Source organism: Aspergillus tubingensis (genome assembly GCF_013340325.1).
Source record: "Aspergillus tubingensis WU-2223L DNA, scaffold_1, whole genome shotgun sequence".
NCBI classification, from domain to species: domain Eukaryota; kingdom Fungi; phylum Ascomycota; class Eurotiomycetes; order Eurotiales; family Aspergillaceae; genus Aspergillus; species Aspergillus tubingensis.
The window spans coordinates 648443-666901 of record NW_023336275.1 but is presented as its reverse complement, the minus strand read 5'-3'; the positions used below and the strand labels follow the sequence as shown (position 1 = coordinate 666901).

Genomic DNA, 18459 nt, shown 5'->3' with positions numbered 1-18459 from the left:
GGATGTTGTCTTCCTTCCGGATATTGGCAAGCAAGGGGGTGAAAACTCATGGAAGATCGACTTGCAGCGCTGACACTCACATACCCCTACGTTAACATCTAATCATAACTCGTGTCGAGCATGAAGTCAGATAGGTAAAATATCTTTGAGAATATTGGCCGTACATACAGAGACATGTTGCGCAATAGATATAGCGGCGGTCTGTTTGATTGAGGATTGAGTTTTGAATTTTCATATGCAGGACGGAGTGAGGTGGGGAGGCCTTTGCTTCTTTTACTATGAGATTAGCAGGAGGTACTATTGGTGTCGCTTGGACTCTCTTGCATTATTGGGTAGCAGGTAATGCATGTTCAGAAAAGCACCAGCTGCCGTCCCACTCAGCGTTATATATAAGCTATTGTCAAGTGGGTTATCGGGTGTGACTGTATTAACAGTACTATGTTTTACCATAAGGTTGTCGGCAGGCGTACTTTGTTGAACTGGGTATATACATGGGGACTTGAGGGTGTGGCTGATCATGATTCAGTAAGTTACACTCTACAGGCAAAATCTGGGTGATAGTACTTAGTTGGTAATTTCCCCTTAAGGTAGCTCAAAGAATCTAAAATGTGAGTACTACTTAGTATAACTCGCTAGTGGACAATATATATTTTACAGTGGGCAATGCAGTACTAGTTGGATTGTCCGTCGAATATCTATTTATAGCTTAGTTTGTTGCGACTGCAGTATCCTGCAGTGCTTCTAGTATACACGCGTCGACGGTTCTCGCCAGTCGATTCAAGTGAGACAAAAAGCCACTGCGAGAAAGCCACCCGCCATCTATAGTTTAGAGTAAGTATGGCATTGGACGAATCCCTCCAAAAGTAGAGTAAGAAAGATACTTCACCCGCTAACGCCTCCTGGGCCCTTGGCGCAGGTCATCCGGGCTCCACCGCCCAACCTCGGATTCCCCAGAGCTCCAGCTTGCCGTCCATTTCTCCCCGATATTATTGTCTTCTTCTTGACTGTTATACCTGCCCACCATCTTTCAATATAACATACCCTCACTCATAAGGCATCGCTACCGTCTGCACGATGCGCCCCAAGTCTTCAAAACCCACCAGTGATGAGCTGCTCGCTCAATTTGACGACCTGGGTGTCGACTCTGCCCCCGAGCAGCAGCCCTCCAAGGCGGCTCCCAAACCCACTACCGCACAGTCCGAGCAGGACATCCTCGCAGAACTGGACAGTCTAGCTACTCAGCGCCCCAGCAGTGGCCCTGGCACCCCGCGCGTGTCCACAAACGAACCCAGACCTACCATCAAGTCGCCCAAACCGGCTGCCACTACCACAACCCCCTCCACCGGCCGTTCCAGTGAAGAGAAACAGGCGCCTCGTAAGTCGGAAGAGAGCATCAGAGCACCCGCTACAGAGAAGAAGGCTGCAGATGCGTCGAAGCCGGAGACTGAGAAGCCAGAGGCCCAGGAGAAACCTGCCTCGAGCGGTGGTGGCGGTGGATGGTGGGGTGGTATCTTTGCAACCGCCAGCGCTGCCATGAAGCAGGCTGAGGCAGCGGTCAAGGAGATCCAGCAGAATGAAGAGGCTCAGAAGTGGGCTCAACAGATTCAGGGCAATGTGGGAGCTCTCAAGGACCTAGGTATGTATTTCTTAGACAGACTTGTTTCGTTCTGAATGACCGCTAACGACAAACCACCAGGTGGGGAGCTGCGCAACATGGCTATTCCTACGTTTACCTCTTTCATCCACACGCTCGCCCCTCCCATCTCGTCCCATGAACGTCTTCAAATCCACGTAACACATGATTTGTCTGGCTACCCCAGCATCGACCCTCTGGTGTACGCGGTCTTCTCGCGCGTGATGGCGCAGGTCGAAGGCGGGGACCTCCTTGTCATCCAGCGGGGTCAGGAGTCAGCCCCGAAGCGCGGACTGGATATCGGCGGCGCCCAGTTCTCTGGCCCGGGCTGGCATGATGGCCCATGGTGGCGCACCGTGACGCCCGGCAGCCCTCGCACTCTGTCGGCCATCCGAGGCACAGTCGAGGCCACCAAGCTTGCGCGGGCCAGCGCCGAAGCCTACGCTACTGAGTACTTCTCGGCCAAGGGCGGCGTCGAAGCGGCTGCAAAACAAGCTACCCAAGATCTGAGCGAGACCAACCCGGTTCGCAGCAGCGACATCTTCCTCGCGATCCAGGCCATCAGCCAGACCACCTCCACCGAGCTCTTCCAGGCGGGCCCCACAACCGACCAAGCCACTCCAGCAGGCGTTGTCGATGTGCCCGAAGCCGCCGAGGAAGAAGTCGTCTTCGCACTGTACCTCCACGACCCCATCCACGGCATCGCCTTCCACACGCTCTCCCAGGCCATTCCTCAGAAATGGATCGACTGGCTCGAGACCCCTGCTATTCCAGTGGAGGACCCTGAGTCCGAAGACGCCAGCGTCCCTCGTACCACCATTCCCGACGACATCGCCGACATTATCGAGAACGGCGGCGTCGACCCCCGAGAATGGGCAGCCGAGTGGATCGAGGAGAGCCTGTCCTTGGCTGCGGGGCTGGTTGCACAACGCTACGTGGCGCGGAGAATGGGCGTCGGCGAGGGCGGACCGGCCAAGGGCAAGATGCGTGCTGAGCAGGCATCCGTGGTGGACAGTGGCGCAGGCGAGGCCGCACGCGCGATTTAGAGTTAGGTTGATGTGGTGGATACGTCGATCAATCCTGTTCTTATTCCTTATCGTATTTGCGTCTTTTACTCTTTCATCTTGTCTGCCTTTTTTGGGGCGTTTGTCAACCCTTCACATGACCACATGATACGATATGACTTCCCCCCTCTCCCCTTACACTTTCAACCCCCACATATTCTTATCTTCGTTCTATTGAGCCACGACATGACAGCTTTTCCATATTGGCGCCATCTGCGGCGTCCTTAATACCATATACATACAGACACAGACATACCTTGCACTAACCGCGTATCCAACCAGTCCCATGTACATATGACTGACTTATGCCAAACAAACAAATACAATCAACGCAGTCTACGCCATCTACTACACGTGCCCACATCCAAACTCTTAGAAATGACAAACAAAATAGCAAACAATCATATATTGTATTCCGAATTCTCAGGGAACATAAGTAGTAACAAACACAACCTTTGCGGGTATCTAAGGTAGTAAGTAGTAAACCAGATAGTAACAAGCAGACAAGACACATAAGTCTCCTTATCACATCATCTTCAATCTACAAGGTCGTTATTCCATTCCGTTTTGCGTTACGCACACGCACACGCATCATGCATGAATCAACTCGATTCAATCCAGATGCAGCAATTGCCCTTCCAGGCCAGGAACATGCCAGAAGTTGGCGCGGAGGGCGGTGACACTGCACATTATTGTTAGCATTATCCTTAAAATCCCCAAGCAGGACCACAGAAAGGAAAAGGAGGTAACTAACCTAGTACACCCACTCAACACCGTATGAGCATCCGTCCCCTCGGGACTCTCCTGCAGCGCCCTCTTCATATCAGACAACTCGGCCGCCCAGGCAAAGTTCCGTTTCTTCAAACCACCACCACCCTCAGTCTTGGGTGTGACTGTCTTCGTGGTATTACCATTCGTGAGGTGCTGCTGCTGCTCCTCCTCCTCCCCATTAGCAACAGCAGCAGCAGCATGTCCATTGACACCACTAACAACAGGCGCGGCCTTCTCCCCAGAGACCTCGGAATACAAGTACCCTCTCGCCCAGTAATACGGGTACGTGCGAGTCCACAAGACAGGACGAGACTCGACGTCCAGACGCATGGGCACATTCACATTATACAGCTCGACCTGGTCATCCCAGTTCTGGATGAGATGGTTAACGACTCTAGTGGCGAGACGAGCGGCAGCGTGGATGATATCTAGGGGCTGTTCATCTTTGCTGCCGAAGGAGATGGCGATGCCGCGTTTCCCGCATGTAGCCGCTTCCAGGGCGCCGCCGACGGTGCCGGAGGAGAGGTTGTAGATGGTGGAGGCGTTGCGGCCGTGATTGGGGCCGGAGATGACGAGGTCGATGGGGCCGCGGTCGGGGAAGAGGTTGTGGAGGCCGAGTTGGACGCAGCTGGCTGGGGTGCCGTTGGTGATTATCACCCAGTCGTCGTTGGCATTGTTGGTGGTAGTGGGATCTTGTTGGAAGGATTCATCCCATGTGCCATCACCGCGAAAGGCAGCGGGTGGGACATAGGTGGCTGTGAGTGAGGCTTCGATTAGATGGGCTTTGCCGATCCAGGAGCGGGAGGCGGCGGGAATGGCCACGGAGATGCGGTGGCCGGCGGACTCGAGTGCCGTCACTAGTGGCTCGATGTATGGGGAGAGGCGTCTGGACGGCGGACCGTCATCGTTGACTACCTGATTATTTTGTTTTTGTGTTAGTGTGTGTGTTTAGCTAATTGAGACTAGTCATGTAGCTTTCGTGCTCCGTATACGGAGGGAGGGTAGATAGGTAGACAGGTAGGTAGGTAGGGAACATGGGGGTTGGCAAAGAAGCGGTGACATTGGGCAGCACATGTAAAGTTCAATTGATGATGACAAGGAGGGAAGATGTTAAAAAAGCAAAAGCAAAAAAACATACCAATATATGCATGATGGAGGAAGATCTAGTAGGTGTTTTTGACTCGTGTTGGGGCAATAAGAGAAGAATAATGGTATATTCTTTTTCTTTTTCTTTTCTGGAATCGGATTGGATTGGATTGATTGACTGATTGAATTTGATGCTTCGGACTTTTGAAATCGGATTTTACAGAAGCAGCGACCTATAATTTCCCAACTTTTTTCTTTTCTTCTCAGATTCCCACACACACTCTCTCTCACACACACACACGCGCGTTGCACTCTTTTTCGCTCTTCTCCGATGGGAAAAAAAAGTGGATGGATCCGCACTGGGATTATTTTGGGGCTCGGGGGCTCGGACTCGGGTTCAGGGTTCAAGTTGCAGTTTGTATTGCAGTGATAGTGTATTATGATATATGATAATTGCTTCTCCAGATCAACATCTGCCAGCTGTTCCATCCCCCCGGTATTTATAGGGAAGATTTAGCTGGGTAATCGTTGAGCCCGACAGCCATTTTCGATCACCGTTTACCCCGACCTCGAAGAGAAACCGGGGAGAATCTGGCCTCCATCTCCAAATCGGTCACGGTGAAGCTGTTGCGCTGCGGGGGGGCGTTGCTCTGAAGACGTCAACTGTGGTTGCGAGCGTCCGTTATGACGGTGACCGGACGGGTATGGAACAGTGATTGAACTATGGAATAGAAAGGATTAAACACGTAATAATACCGTATGTGACAGGACGGGACGGAGACCAGCCGAGGGACGCCGAAAAGAGGCTGCGGTGAGGAAAAGCAAAGCCTGCGATTAAGTCACACCTCGTGGGGATTTCAAGAAGACGAATCGGACCATCCAGAACGGGTGCATTTCCAAGGAGGGAATTCGCCCGGCCTGAGAACTCGGCAGTGAGACGGTCAGCTGAGGAGAAAAGAAGAAGAAGAAGAAGTGATTCGGGTTATTGTTTAGATAATAGATTGATTTCGTCAAGTAGATCTTTGAAGAATAGTATCCCCGTCGCATGTCAATAGTAGGGCATTTCATCGGGGCACCCCTGTGAAACGACACTATGTCGGTCATGGCTATAAACTACTACGAACTAGCCAGATGTCTAGTAGGATAAGAGGGTGATCCGAGCATGATGGAAAATACCCCGTAGAGTAAGGCACCAGGAGGTGCAGGCAAGGTGACTGACTATGGGGCTCGGAGCAAAAAGCAAAGAAGGAAAAAGAAGGAAACACGAGCATCATCAGGCGGCGCACGTTCAATGCAACACAACGATTGCCTCAGATACCCTAGATTAGACTACAATAAGGTAGACGGCAGAAGACCAGATAAATCCGACAAGGAAATTGTGGTCACCAATCAGTTGGGATACCAAGGGAATGCTACTCTTCCGTACATATGCACTGAAGGCCCCTAGTGTCTGCATACTTCTTCACGTAGGGGACATTAAGACACACACACGCACACACACACACACACACATATTTACTTAGATCCTGGCATCATTGTGCCATTTAGTGCTGTTGGCTTATCTACGGAGGGTTTTGAACTCTTCGGGGTAAAAGAGGTCATGTGTGTATGCATATTCTTAGCTAAGATGATCATACTGATCGATTAATTATTGCACATCACTCATGAATAATCGGTAGAATAATTATCATGACACCCACCTACTAAGTACTAACTAACTATCTATCCACACAAAGTCCAGAATGGCACACGGGTGTGTGCGGCTATTGCAGGCTTAGGGTGGTCCCGTGCCCTACTGATTATTAGTGATTATTGTTGGTCGTTTAGGTTTTCTTTGCTCTTGTCTTTTAAAAATTTTTCTTTTTTTCCCAGACCCTGATGGGGCCACACTATGAATTTTTATATGCGAATCCTGAACGGGAAATGCAAACCCACGTCCACTTCCCAACCAGCCATGGACAGGCTTCTAGAATAAGAATTAGGACTACTGTGCTAGGCCGCAGGACCACACACGCTGATTGCTCAGGAGCGCCTTATTCTTAGTTGGAAAAGCAACCACGGTCCCATCCCACCGGCGCCAAGTTGCCAATCATTCCTCTCGGCGGGTCTGTTCTATCCACGCTTTGCTCCATGGCGTTGTGGTTACTCCGTGGTAGCCGCGAGTCAAACAGCCCCTCTGACCACCGGCACCTGGACCGACCTTTTCTAGCAATAATATCGATCCATCCGCGGAGGACAGCCCCCCGTAGTCGGTTTCAACGGGAATGATTTTCTCGCGTAATCCTCGACTGTCATGTTGGGCCATAAACGCTATCACACACCAACCAGGATTGGGGTGGTCAGTAGTGTGTGTGTGTGTATGCACCTTGCACACTGGCTTAATGGCTGCAAGTGGTCGTTGTGTCCGTCGGTCCTCCTTGTTCATTGTAGGTTGCAGTAGTTTCAGGCGCGAGGGGACGATCCACGGCTTGACCCCTCTTTGTACCGCGTTGGTTTGTAGGGAGGACCCCTGAGGATCAAACTCCGACGGACATGAATAGATAGAGAGGCGTACGTACTACTAGTAGTTGTGTGGTCACGGTGTGTGTGTGTGTGTGTGTGTGTGTGTGTGTGTGTGGTTTCCCCTCATCATGATCAGGGATAGACGCTGGACCAGCTGCAAGATATATTAAGATTAATATACGGTAGAACGAGTCAAGTGGTAGGCAGCTGCCATCGATGAGTGAACGAGGCCGCGGAGGAGGAACCCAGCTCGTGCGTATGCGGACCTGGTCAGTGCGGAACTTATCAGAGGAATTAGTAGAATTAGTAGAATAAATCCAAGTATGTTTAATGCAAGCAGCACCTCGGAGGCCGATCGTCGCAAAATCTTTGGTGGGGAAGACCAAGCAGCGCCAACCCAGTCGGTCCAAGTCAGTCAGCCACGGACGCCGATTTTCTGCTCGCTTCGTCAGTCCAGCACTGACTATCCATCTTCTCCCTTTCACTCCTGCTTCGTGCATCACTTTCATCATCGCCCTTTACGGTCATCATCTCCATCATCATCCCTGTCCGCTTATATATCTAGCGGTCCTTCCCCTCTTCCCGATCACCACCACCAACAACTACTACATAACTCCGAACCTCCGCCAAAACCCACTTAAACCCACCGCCCGCTTCGGTTCCCAACAGACTCAGGAACGCGCCAAAGACCTGCTCCGGCTTCTCACAAAGGTCTTTCTTACATCACCATCCCCCTTCCATCTGCCCCCCTGTATGGACTGCGGGACGACTGGCACGGCTGCGGGCATCGACCCCAAAATTCTAGATAACTGGCAATCGGATACTTTTCCGATCTATTCCGCTTACGACCAACCGCTGGAGTGGGATGCGAGCCAGGACTCGAGTCCAGGCGATGCGGATGTCGTGGATCTGAGCAACCTTCGTGGTCCGCTGTCGCGGGACCAATCCACCGTCCCGGTGGTAGGTCATGCTGGCGATTATCGAGGTAGTGAGAGCAGGTGCGATTCGTCTCATCTTCCCTAACCTTGGAGCTTCCCGCTGACAGGTACCCCTCCCCGTGCAGCAGCAAACATGGTGCCACTTCCCCCGGAAAGTTCAGCATCAACGACGGTCCTATCGAAGGCACCGTGAGTGGTACGATCAGCCCCAGGACGCTGCCCTCTTCCGCCGACGACAATTTCCAGCTGGATGAGTCATGGCCGCCATTTCAACTGTTCAACGCCATGACGGCTGGCCTTCCCATGGAGGCTCCCCTTATGTACCCGTACGCTAAGGAGCCTGCCTCCACCAACACGGTTATTGTAGAGGACACCGGAGAGTTGCCGCAAGGACAGGGCTTGTCCGATCTTCCTCCCGATCCGTTCCTCTCCTTCCAGAATATTCCCCAGGCGTTCCCCTTCTCGACCGCTGAGACTTGGACGGCTCCGACTGCGCCCGCTCCCACGGACAACCTGCCTAATCAGACCCCGGTATCTCTGTCGATGGGTCTGCAATCAGCTGCCAAACGTTCAGGACACATCCGCGACTACCAGGGTTCGATGCGATCACTGGATTCTCGCTGGCTTGAAGGACTGGAGTCTCAGCTGTCTTCCAACATGACATCGCCTGCATCCTTGTCGATCCCCCAGGACGCGACATTCTTCAAGGAGGAGAGAATTCAGCATGACGGCTTGCAATACAAATCGGAGAGTTCTTCGGTTTCTGGAGATTTTCCCAGCGTCTACGAACCATTCCCCGCTAGTAACGATGAGATCCCCGCTTTTGCCGATCGCCAACTCGAAGACAATGGACTCTGGAAAGATACACAGAAGGAGAGCACTTCTTCGGAGACATCTCAACCTCTACAAAATGCGACCGCCTTCATGGTCAGTGAAGACCCATCGGAGGCCTACTTCACGCCGGTCTCTGCAAGACCCAGAGCCTCGTCATCTGCGCAGAGGGCGCCCGCTCGGCCACAAGCTCTTGCACTGCAGACAGTGGCCACGGTCAGAAAGCGCAAGCAACGTAACTCAAGCGTGCATCTGGACCAGAACCTGCCCAAGCCTTTGCAGATCGTGCAGGAAGACGGCCAAGGAGGATCTATTGCTTCAGCAGATTTCATATCACCGCCTCGGGGAGCGCGCCGCAAGGGCCCTCTGAGCATGGTCGGCAGGGCCAATGCTGGACTGCGACGAAAGAACAAGGACACATGTGTCCAGTGTCGACTGAACAAGCGCAAGGTATGCACTCAGCCGATCTAATTCTAGATTTGCATCTAACGAAATTGCAAGTGTGATGGCAACGCCCCGTGCGATGCTTGCCGCCCTACGCTCCACGAGCAGCCATGCGCACGCGCCTGCTTTGCCAACATCGTCGAGTACGGTACATGTAACTATGTTTGTATGTTGCGATCTCCACATCAGTAGTATTGGTCTTTGTTGCTAACGGACACCAGCTCAACGAGCCATCAACCATCCCACCACAGATGGTGCTAGACGCATTCGGATGGACATTCCTTCTGAGTTCGACCTCAATGATCTGATCACATTCCTCGGTGAGCGACAAGGTCGATTCAACATCCGTGCCAAGCAATCCTGGGGATCCCTCTATGTCCTTGACCTTGGGGAGACCTACAAGTTCCTCCGCGGACTTAGCGAGTACAATGGCAACTCCAAGTCCAACTTTCTCGACTTCATTGATCGGCGCATTGTCGAGTCGAAGGACAAGTCCAAGAACTGGCTCACATGCGTGAAAGACTGCGACCCGATGAACAATGTTTATGTAAGTGATCATTGATGTCTGCTTAATGCGAACAATTACTGACTTTAATAGTCCTTACTCTCGCAATGGAACAACATGCCTAGCCGTGCTAGCTACAGCTTCGTTCCTCTTCAAGCCGGAGGCCAGGAGAGAACCATGGACATCAACAACCCTGAGGACCGCCGCGAAATTCTCCTTGCAGCACAGCTGTCTCGCATCATCTGCCGCATGCTCGAGGTGGAGGGATTCCGAAAGCTGGAACGCGACTTCTACAACATCAAGTGGAAACAGATCTCTCAAGAAACCCACCTGCGTTTCCTGAGCGAGCTCGGCCATATCCTGCTTACCCTCCGCTGGCGAGTCTCCTGGTGGCGACGTCTCGGTGACGGCGGTCGCGAACCCGACCCCAGTAAGCAACATTACGTGGATCGGGTCGACCTACTCTGCCGGATTCTCTACGTCTACTACACTTGCGTTCTGGCCAAGCTTCCTTCCTGGTGCGCCGCCGATGTTCCCAAGGGCATCTGGAACACCTATGCCGATGCCGAGAATGCCGTGTGGGATGACTTCCCAGTGGACCCTACCGACGAGGGATTCCGGAGGTGGATTGATCGCGGCCAAGAGCTGGTCGAGCAGTCCGGTGCCCCGACCTGTGTTGCGAAGCTAGGCAAGAACGCCTAGACGAGTTGACCTGGAGAAAACAACTCAAAAAAGACGGCGGATGGAATGATACTGAATTTGAGATACCCTTTGAAGCGATATAACTTTTGTCTCGTCTCCTCTACTTTTGCGTTATTATGAGTGATGATCCGTGCTAATTTTCGTGGATATAATTATTATTTGGGCTGTGTATATGTCATCTTTCTCATACATAGTTATAGATTTCATTCTATTTCGGTTCTATTTCAAATATAGATAAGCAAAAACTTTGCAGTAGTGTGTAAAAGGGTATCGTATGTTCATTAATCATATACTGAACAGAATGAAGTAATAGCAACAGCAATATGAACCCCCACACAGCTCCCTCTATTTAATCACAGAATCCCAAATTATACTATATCCCCTCTATTTCTTCACATTCCCCTTAGTATCCTTCTTCTTATCCTTCTTTCCTCCCGCCAACAATTCCAAATGTCCCGCCTTCTCTGCAAGATTCTTCTCCGTCCGGGCCACCAATCCCGCCGTGAGTTTCTACACATATGCCCATGATTAGCATTATTGAACCACCAAGATAAGTAATAGAAGAAAGAAAATACCTTAGTCAACTTCTGCTGCTTCACCAACGTCGTCTTCTTAGGAGCGATTTGTCTCGGTCCGCGCTTGGGGCCGAGGGCTGAGGGACTGCACGGGATTTCACAGAGGTTAGCTTGATTGATCTCCATCTTGTTTCTTGGTGTATGTGATATGAATGATCCATCAAGATCCCCAATATCTCATTCATAGATAGACAATTGCATGGGTAGGTAGATTTGGTAGATAGGTATCGACGTACCGCTTCACAAGATTCCCACTGTTGCCGGCGGGCTTCTTCTTGAGAGATCCTTGGACCATGGTTGCGAGTTTTATATTATTATGATTCTTTTTCTTTGGTGTAGAGAAGGTAGCTGCCTGCAGCGATGAATATGTATATGTGTATGTTGGTTCAGAGGTGTGGTCGCAGTCGGATCGGAGAAAAGAAAATTGCTTATCGGGGAGGCGGGCGGAGTTGTGGTTGCTGGGGGGCTTATCGATATATCACGTGCCTAGATCTAGTTTATGGAGGGAGTGTATAATAGGTAGTTAAGTAAGCTAAGCTTTGGGGATACAATTCTATGGTGTATACATACTAATAATTGCATAATTAATTACTTGGAGACTATGTATGTGTATAAGGGAGCTATGTGATAATGTTATGATCTGCATGTGCATGTTGGATTGTTGGATCTTGTTTTGTCATCTGTTGGTATGGGAAAGGGGGGGCGCATGGGATGGGGTCGGATTCTTTGCAAGTTTCAGTTTAAGATGCGGATGCGGTGTAAGCCGTTGGTATGGCATACATACGTAAGAAAGAATTAACAGGGCGGAGATTTTAGATTAGTTTTGAAGATGAAGGGATGGAAGGGAAATTGGCATCTTAGATTATCGGTCATTGATAGGATCGAAGGGGGTCCATTAAGATGAAACATTAGTGGGAGATCATTTACTGTGTATAGACTATCTATCCTAAGATTCTATGTGGAAAGCCTTCTAAGGCTGATTTACGATGTACTATTAAATGTTCATGAGTGCAGCTCTGGTATAATACAATGCTCTTATTATTACCCTTGCTCATTAACTATGGGGGTATATTGTCATAAGTAAAGAGTCGACGAATCGAATCGAATCGCTGCAAACGTAAATACTCTCAACAACTCACTCGCGCTCTTGCGCGTTCTTGTACATACAACTGTCTCAGCTAGGTACATCCTCCATCACTTTACAAATTCCTTAAGAATGCTGGATTGCTGCTCCGCTTAGAAAGCAAGGACGGCAGCGACACCGACGGCGACGGCGCCGAGGCTGATGGCGTTGCGGTCAGCAGCACCGGTGAAGACGGGGGAGACGGAAGAGCTGCTGGCAGCAGGGGTGCCGGAGGGAGTGGCAGAGCTGCGGATGAGGCTGGCAGAGCCGGAGGCAGTGGGAGCAACGACGAAGCTGGAGGGCTTGTTGCCACCGACAACAGGGACGGAGGTGAAAGTGGGCTTGACGTCGGCAGTGGCGGTGGCAGTCTCAGGGCAGATAGTGCTGGTGATCTTGCTGATGATGACGCTGGTCTCGGAGGCATCAGAGCTCACAGCAGCGGCGGCAGTGGTGCTAGTAGCAGCGGCAACAGAGGAAGAAGAAGAGTAGGCAGGGTTGGAGATGCCGAATTGGACGGAGTACTGGTACTGGCCAGTGCCCTCAACAACGAGAAGGATGCCGTAGTGGGTGGTGTCAGGCTCGAGGGTGGTGCTGGGAGTCCAAGAGTAGCTGCCAGAGTTGCCGATGTTTTCGACGATGGTCTCGAGGGGGACAACGTTGGTGCTGGGGCCGCGGAGAAGGACCAGAGACACGCTACCCGAGGTAGTAGGGTCCCAGGTGATCTCGAAGGGCTTGCCAGCAGGAACAATCTGGTTCAGTTCGGGGGTGAGGATGGCATTGCCGGTGGGGCTCTGAGAGTAGTCGGGCTGAGTGTAGGCAGAGGCCAGGGCCGCAAGGGCAGAGACGAGGGCAGTGGAGAAGAAACGCATTTTTTCGATTTCACTTTCGTGTCTTGTGTGTGATGTAAAGAATGAGAGTAGGTAGGGATATTGGAGAGTGTAATTCAAAGAGTGACTGGAAGTAAAACTTCGTGTATGTAGTGCAAAGGAGTGACTACCGTGGGAGAGGGCGAAAATGCGAGGGACGTCAAATCGTGAGAAGGGAAGGAGAGAAAGAGAAGGAGGAGGGGGGAGAGAAACATTCAAGTATATGAATGATGGGGATGTGACAGGCGTAGGACAAGTCCCTTCACAGCCCCCCCTCTCAATTCCCCCCTATGGAGGGGATGACATTCACTACAACCTACCAGGCTCCAAGCCCAACATCGCCAAATCTGCGGCTCATTTCCCGGTGGGTCAAGGGAAATTATTCTTTCTTTCAAATTGCTGATTGGGAGCTTGCTCAGGAACAGCGTTCAAGACTACTGCTAGTTACCTACTATTGCATGGTTAGTCTAAGAGATGCCTGGTAAACTTTGAGAACGGTGGAATGTATGGGGCCTACCCTTCCCCGACTAAACCTTGCGAAATGAATAGGCGATGTCACCTCAAGCCAGTATGACTCTCTGACTGGCTTACACGGCGGTTTAGTCTGCTGTTAGTCCGCTTGGATCGCTCCCCTCCATCGTGGATATGCTCAAAGATACTCGGAGGCGTGGGCCACTCAGAAATTGAGATAAATTGAGACCGCAGATACGAGGGATGAGCGGGGGTTCATCTGCCAGGGCGCTAACAGCCTAGCAATTTTAGGAGAGACATCGAATCAAGGCTCTCAGCGTGGGAGCCTAAGAGTGGGAGGAGATATTTACTGAATGCTACCACCTGTGGGTAACAGTGTATATCCGCCTAAAACTAGGCTTGTTATTAGTACGGAGTAGATCAAACTAATGCCAACGGTACCAAAATCCAGAGCGTAAAAGTAAGAGAACTAGCCACGAAATCGGCAAAATGGTACCATTTGACTCAGAAGAGGGTCTCAGCTCTAAGCCGGCGAAGCCGTGGGACATGTGAAACAATCATAACCTTATGTCAGACCAAGCCAGGAACAACGGAGGAACCCCGAGAACGGAGAAGGGAGGAAGGATGTTGTTGTGATGACTAGCAGCAGCAGTCCGGAGTAACGACTGGAAGGGAAAAAGAGTAGAAAGAGAAGTTTGTTGGTGGAACTTGGCCCGCAAGGGATTCGCACAAAACAAACAAACACCACCACCACCACCATCATTTACCTCCTTTCCTCGTCTGCTCGTCCCTTTCCTTCCAGCTTTGTTTCACTTCCAGAAGCTCGAGCGTTTTTTCCCCCTCTCACACATCTCACATTTCTGGCAAATAACGTCCGGAGACTTTTCCATTCTCAATGACATAGCCCGCAGGGCAAATTACCTGGGAAATTACATTCATGTAAAATTTACGATGGATGGATCAGTGCCCCTCATAAAGTGGTGCTTGATTGGCTTCGCCTTCCGGAGCCTTGCCAGCTTCTTCCGGTCAGTCTTGGTCTGGCACAAATGAGACATAGACACGCCACGAGGCCGAAGCGTTAAATCACCAAAGTGGCCAGGCACAGAGTTTAATTACCACTTCCGAATATTGGGACCAGAGGCACCCAATCCATCTCGTGTCCTCTCCTAAAGTCCAAAGGCACCAAGGAACCTGTCCAGTGTCCCCACCCCCGTGTAATCGGATAGTCGCCTAAATTGCTACGGAGAAACACAAAAAAGTCATGTTACTACTCGACGACTACCCACGTATTCCCTCCCTTTTCTCCCGCTGGCTGCAGATCAATCGATTATCAAGGGGGCTCGGAACGAGACATTCATTCTGCAACCTGACCGTTCTACAATCAAGTCCCGCAAGAGCTGTGATCAACGTCCCCAATGAAGTCATCCATGGCTATGTTGGGTGAAGATTCTCCGGTTCCTGTCGCTCATTCCTCGTTCCTGACTGGGTTAGTGGACCCTCGTTCCGACTGCCAATGCCACTAACAAGGCACGATAACTGATAACATGCCTTCGTTTCGGTCTTCCGTACCAAGGGAAAATGAAAATGACCCGTCATACTGCGAACCTTCAAGGGACAAGCACTCCCGCAAGTATGTACCTTGCAGATCAACCAAACAAAAACAACGGAATGGCTTTCAGGAACACGCCTGCCAGTGGCCTTCGTGTTGGCAAGCTATCTCCGCTCGAGGCCAAATTCTGCTGCCCACACAACATGTAGTCGTATCGCTTACCACGTGTGGGTGAGTGCAGGAATTTTCCCAGTGGCGTCGGAGACTAGTTCAAATGTCTCGGACTCCGATACCTGACCCTGCAGTCTGACTGCTCATGATCCATCTGCTGTGGATATCATAGGTGGCGGAAGCTTTCTAGTTTAGTTCACGCCATCACCAAAGACTGTCGGTGAAATTGTGACCAATTGCATCCCGGATTGGACTTATCCGAAGATGTGCAGTATTCTACACAATCCTCCGTGCACTTGCAGTCGTGCACAATATACGACTTCCGGCGCTTGACAAAGCCTCCCAGGATACACGCTCTATTTACAGTAACAGTCGGTCGGTTCCTGGTCCGCCACCCATCAGCGAGCAGTGATAAACTACTGGTCCAGACTGTGAGAAAGGCTTGGATGCAACCGGGAGTGGCTCTTCCCGGTATCGCTAAATAAATTGAAAAAACGAAAAGCCAAATAAGATGATGTGCTTCGTATTGCTGGGCCCTACTGAACCCTGCATCGAGTGGGTATTGTGATCAAGGGTCCAGTCCAGTCCCCTTCGCTGTAATAATGCCAGCCATGGTCCCAATATCGAACTATTGGCATCGGTCTACTCCATGTGGCCTCTCATTCGTCCTCCTAGTGGACGACAACTTCCCAAAGGCCTCCAATTACAAACCCGACCAGGGATCGTTGAGCGCTACGAGTCGGTGCAGTCCCGCGCTCTTTCCTCATTCTACCCAAGTAATCGTCTTGGTTTGCAGCCACTCGTCGTAACCGGAGGTTCCTCCGAAGCGACCGTATCCGCTGCTCTTCCAGCCGCCATGGGGAAGAACAGGTTCGTCGTGCACGGTCAGAGAGTTGATGTGTACAGCTCTATTCATAGTCAAAAGGGGTCAGCAGATGGCACTTTCGGATCAGACGGAGAGCGATCTCGACCAACATAACTTACCCTGCTTCAATCTGCTTGGCAACCCTGAGGCCACGGAACAAGTTACCCGTAAATACGGCCGAAGTAAGGCCGTACTCCGTGTCATTGGCCAGTGTCACAGCGTCTTCCTCGCTGTCAACGACAATGAGGGATACAGTCGGGCCAAATGACTCCGTGAAGTACATGTCCATGTTCTTGGCGACATCGCCAACGATCACAGGCCGCATGCTGCTGTTGTTCAAGTCAACGGCCGCGGTGTCGCCATAGACAAGGTTGGCGCCTTTGGCAAGCGCATCCTCTACCAGCTCCTTGTTCTTCTTCACTGCAGCAGGTGCAACGAGGACCAATGCCGGCCCGTGCTTGCCGAATACTTTCTCCACCGCCTCCGTCATCATTTGCTTGAACCTGTCTGCAATAGACCGCTGTACTATGACGCGTTCCGTCGACATGCAGATTTGTCCGGACTATGTTCGAATCAGCAGGCGATTCTATGCTAAACTGACCAACGTCTAAGCTCTTACATGCATAAAGGATCCCAGTGCACAGCACATGGCGGCCTTTTCCAGGTTGGCATCGTCCAAGACGATGGCCGAGGCTTTGCCTCCCAGTTCGAGGAGTACCGGCTTCGTATATTTGCCGGCAGTGGACGCGATGATTGAGCCCACTGTGGTGCTACCGGTGAAATTGATCTTGCGCACAGCCGGGTGAGCGATGAGGGCATTCGTGACCGCCGCTGCGTCCGAGGGACGGTGGTAAAGGACATTGAGACATCCCGCAGGAAGACCAGCTTCGCGATAGATGTCTCCGATTGCCCAAAAACACTTGGGGGACAGCTCTGATCCCTTCAGAATCGTTGTATTACCTGCGGCGAGGGGTAGAGCGACTGCACGGGTTCCAAGGATGTAGGGAGCATTCCTACCGAGGTGATAATGTTAGCGACCATGAGACTGACGCGGGAGCTAATGCCTTGTGGGAATGGGGATAGGTAATATACCAAGGCGCGATTCCCAATACTACGCCATATGGCTGCTTGATAACCATTGCGCACTCTCCATCTTCAGAAACAGACGGCACTGTACCCTCGATAGACGGGATCCGCGCCGCGAAGTCCTTCAAGAACCCGACTCCCAGCATAAAGGTTTTCTCCACAAACATACGTCCCGCACCTGTCTCCTCCATCTGATACCGAATCAATTCTTCTTTCCGGGAGAGCATAATGTCCGCAGCCCTAATGAGGATATCCCTGCGATCGTACGGCTTGGTCTTGCTCCATCCAGGGAAGGCGGCCTTCGCGGCCGCGACAGCACGGTTGGCATCGTCGACTGTTGCTCCGGCGCAACGGTCAATCACCTCACCCGTCGCGGGGCTCGTAACGTCGAATATCGTCTCGGTCACAGAGGACTCGTTGTTAATCAGGAGCGGGATAACCGCGGTATTTCCGTTGGGGTTCTTGGCAATCATGGCTTCTTCGAGAATTACTTGGATCTAGAAGGGGTTGGTCTATATGGCATTAGATTTAGAAAGGAAAAGAGAGAGAAAGAGGGTGGGATGAACAGATAGATAGTTAGAGAAGTGGAGTGACAGCGATGAGCAAGAGGGTATGGGGTTAAGTTGAACCAAGTACCAACAGGCCAGGGCGAAAAAAATGAGGGGAAAGGGTCAAACAGACGGGGTCAAAGACTAACAAATGGCGCGATAATGGAACAGCGCGAAACCCCAATAATCTAGTTAGTCGCAGACACTGGTCTTGCTTGCATCTGCAGCCACAGAAGTGAGGGGGCAATTTTCGGGACTTTTCCCGACGTGATGGAGCCGAAAGATTGTCAATGATATTGCCCTTCCGGCGCATGGTTTGGAGGGCCCTCATCTGTGACTACGGAAGCTTCTGCATGGCTGCATACTAATTGGCAGGCAGATGTGCGCGTCTGTTGGAAAATGTCATCATGACTCGGATGTTGAGTGGGGGAGACTTCCCGATGGCACACATTAACCTTGGGAGATGATCCAGGGGAACTATCCACTCAAAGCCGCGACTCACAACTTCAGCAACAGTGACTTGACCATGCGTGCCGACTGCGGAATTCCTCCTTTTTCCTGCACTTCCCCCCCACCCGGAGATAAGGTTGACGGTTGTAACGCTTTAGCCCCCTGTCAGCGCCGCCTCGGCTGTCACCCTCACTAGTACTTGCAGCTGGACAACCCACAAAATTGGGATGCTACTTCAAACATCGTTGTTGTAACTGAGAGTTTCAATGTCCTCTCACC

At 51.4% G+C, this 18459-nt stretch overlaps 6 protein-coding genes across 6 annotated transcripts; 2 read left to right on the top strand and 4 right to left on the bottom strand.

Moving 5' to 3' along the window:
• Positions 1–1074: 1074 nt before the first annotated feature.
• Positions 1075–2679, top strand: AtWU_00230 (DUF5427 domain-containing protein MTC1; the record flags this gene model as incomplete). Its single annotated transcript, XM_035495346.1, has 2 exons — positions 1075–1636; positions 1697–2679. 2 exons carry the CDS (start codon positions 1075–1077, stop codon positions 2677–2679), a joined length of 1545 nt encoding a protein of 514 aa, XP_035351239.1.
• Positions 2680–3309: 630 nt separating this feature from the next.
• Positions 3310–4618, bottom strand: AtWU_00229 (5'/3'-nucleotidase SurE; the record flags this gene model as incomplete). Its single annotated transcript, XM_035495345.1, has 3 exons — positions 3310–3379; positions 3452–4383; positions 4607–4618. 3 exons carry the CDS (start codon positions 4616–4618, stop codon positions 3310–3312), a joined length of 1014 nt encoding a protein of 337 aa, XP_035351238.1.
• A 3191-nt stretch (positions 4619–7809) lies between these two features.
• On the top strand, positions 7810–10476 carry AtWU_00228 (uncharacterized protein; the record flags this gene model as incomplete). Its single annotated transcript, XM_035495344.1, has 5 exons — positions 7810–8054; positions 8120–9275; positions 9327–9435; positions 9491–9816; positions 9868–10476. The coding sequence occupies 5 exons, from the start codon at positions 7810–7812 to the stop codon at positions 10474–10476; spliced, it is 2445 nt and encodes an 814-aa protein (XP_035351237.1).
• A 384-nt stretch (positions 10477–10860) lies between these two features.
• Positions 10861–11346, bottom strand: AtWU_00227 (DUF2462 domain-containing protein; the record flags this gene model as incomplete). The annotated part of the gene is made up of 3 exons (XM_035495343.1): positions 10861–10986; positions 11052–11136; positions 11288–11346. The coding sequence occupies 3 exons, from the start codon at positions 11344–11346 to the stop codon at positions 10861–10863; spliced, it is 270 nt and encodes an 89-aa protein (XP_035351236.1).
• A 941-nt stretch (positions 11347–12287) lies between these two features.
• On the bottom strand, positions 12288–13043 carry AtWU_00226 (GPI anchored serine-threonine rich protein; the record flags this gene model as incomplete). Its single annotated transcript, XM_035495342.1, has 1 exon — positions 12288–13043. The coding sequence occupies one exon, from the start codon at positions 13041–13043 to the stop codon at positions 12288–12290; it is 756 nt and encodes a 251-aa protein (XP_035351235.1).
• A 2951-nt stretch (positions 13044–15994) lies between these two features.
• Positions 15995–17655, bottom strand: AtWU_00225 (aldehyde dehydrogenase; the record flags this gene model as incomplete). The annotated part of the gene is made up of 4 exons (XM_035495341.1): positions 15995–16139; positions 16216–16658; positions 16716–17109; positions 17189–17655. 4 exons carry the CDS (start codon positions 17653–17655, stop codon positions 15995–15997), a joined length of 1449 nt encoding a protein of 482 aa, XP_035351234.1.
• Positions 17656–18459: the final 804 nt, after the last annotated feature.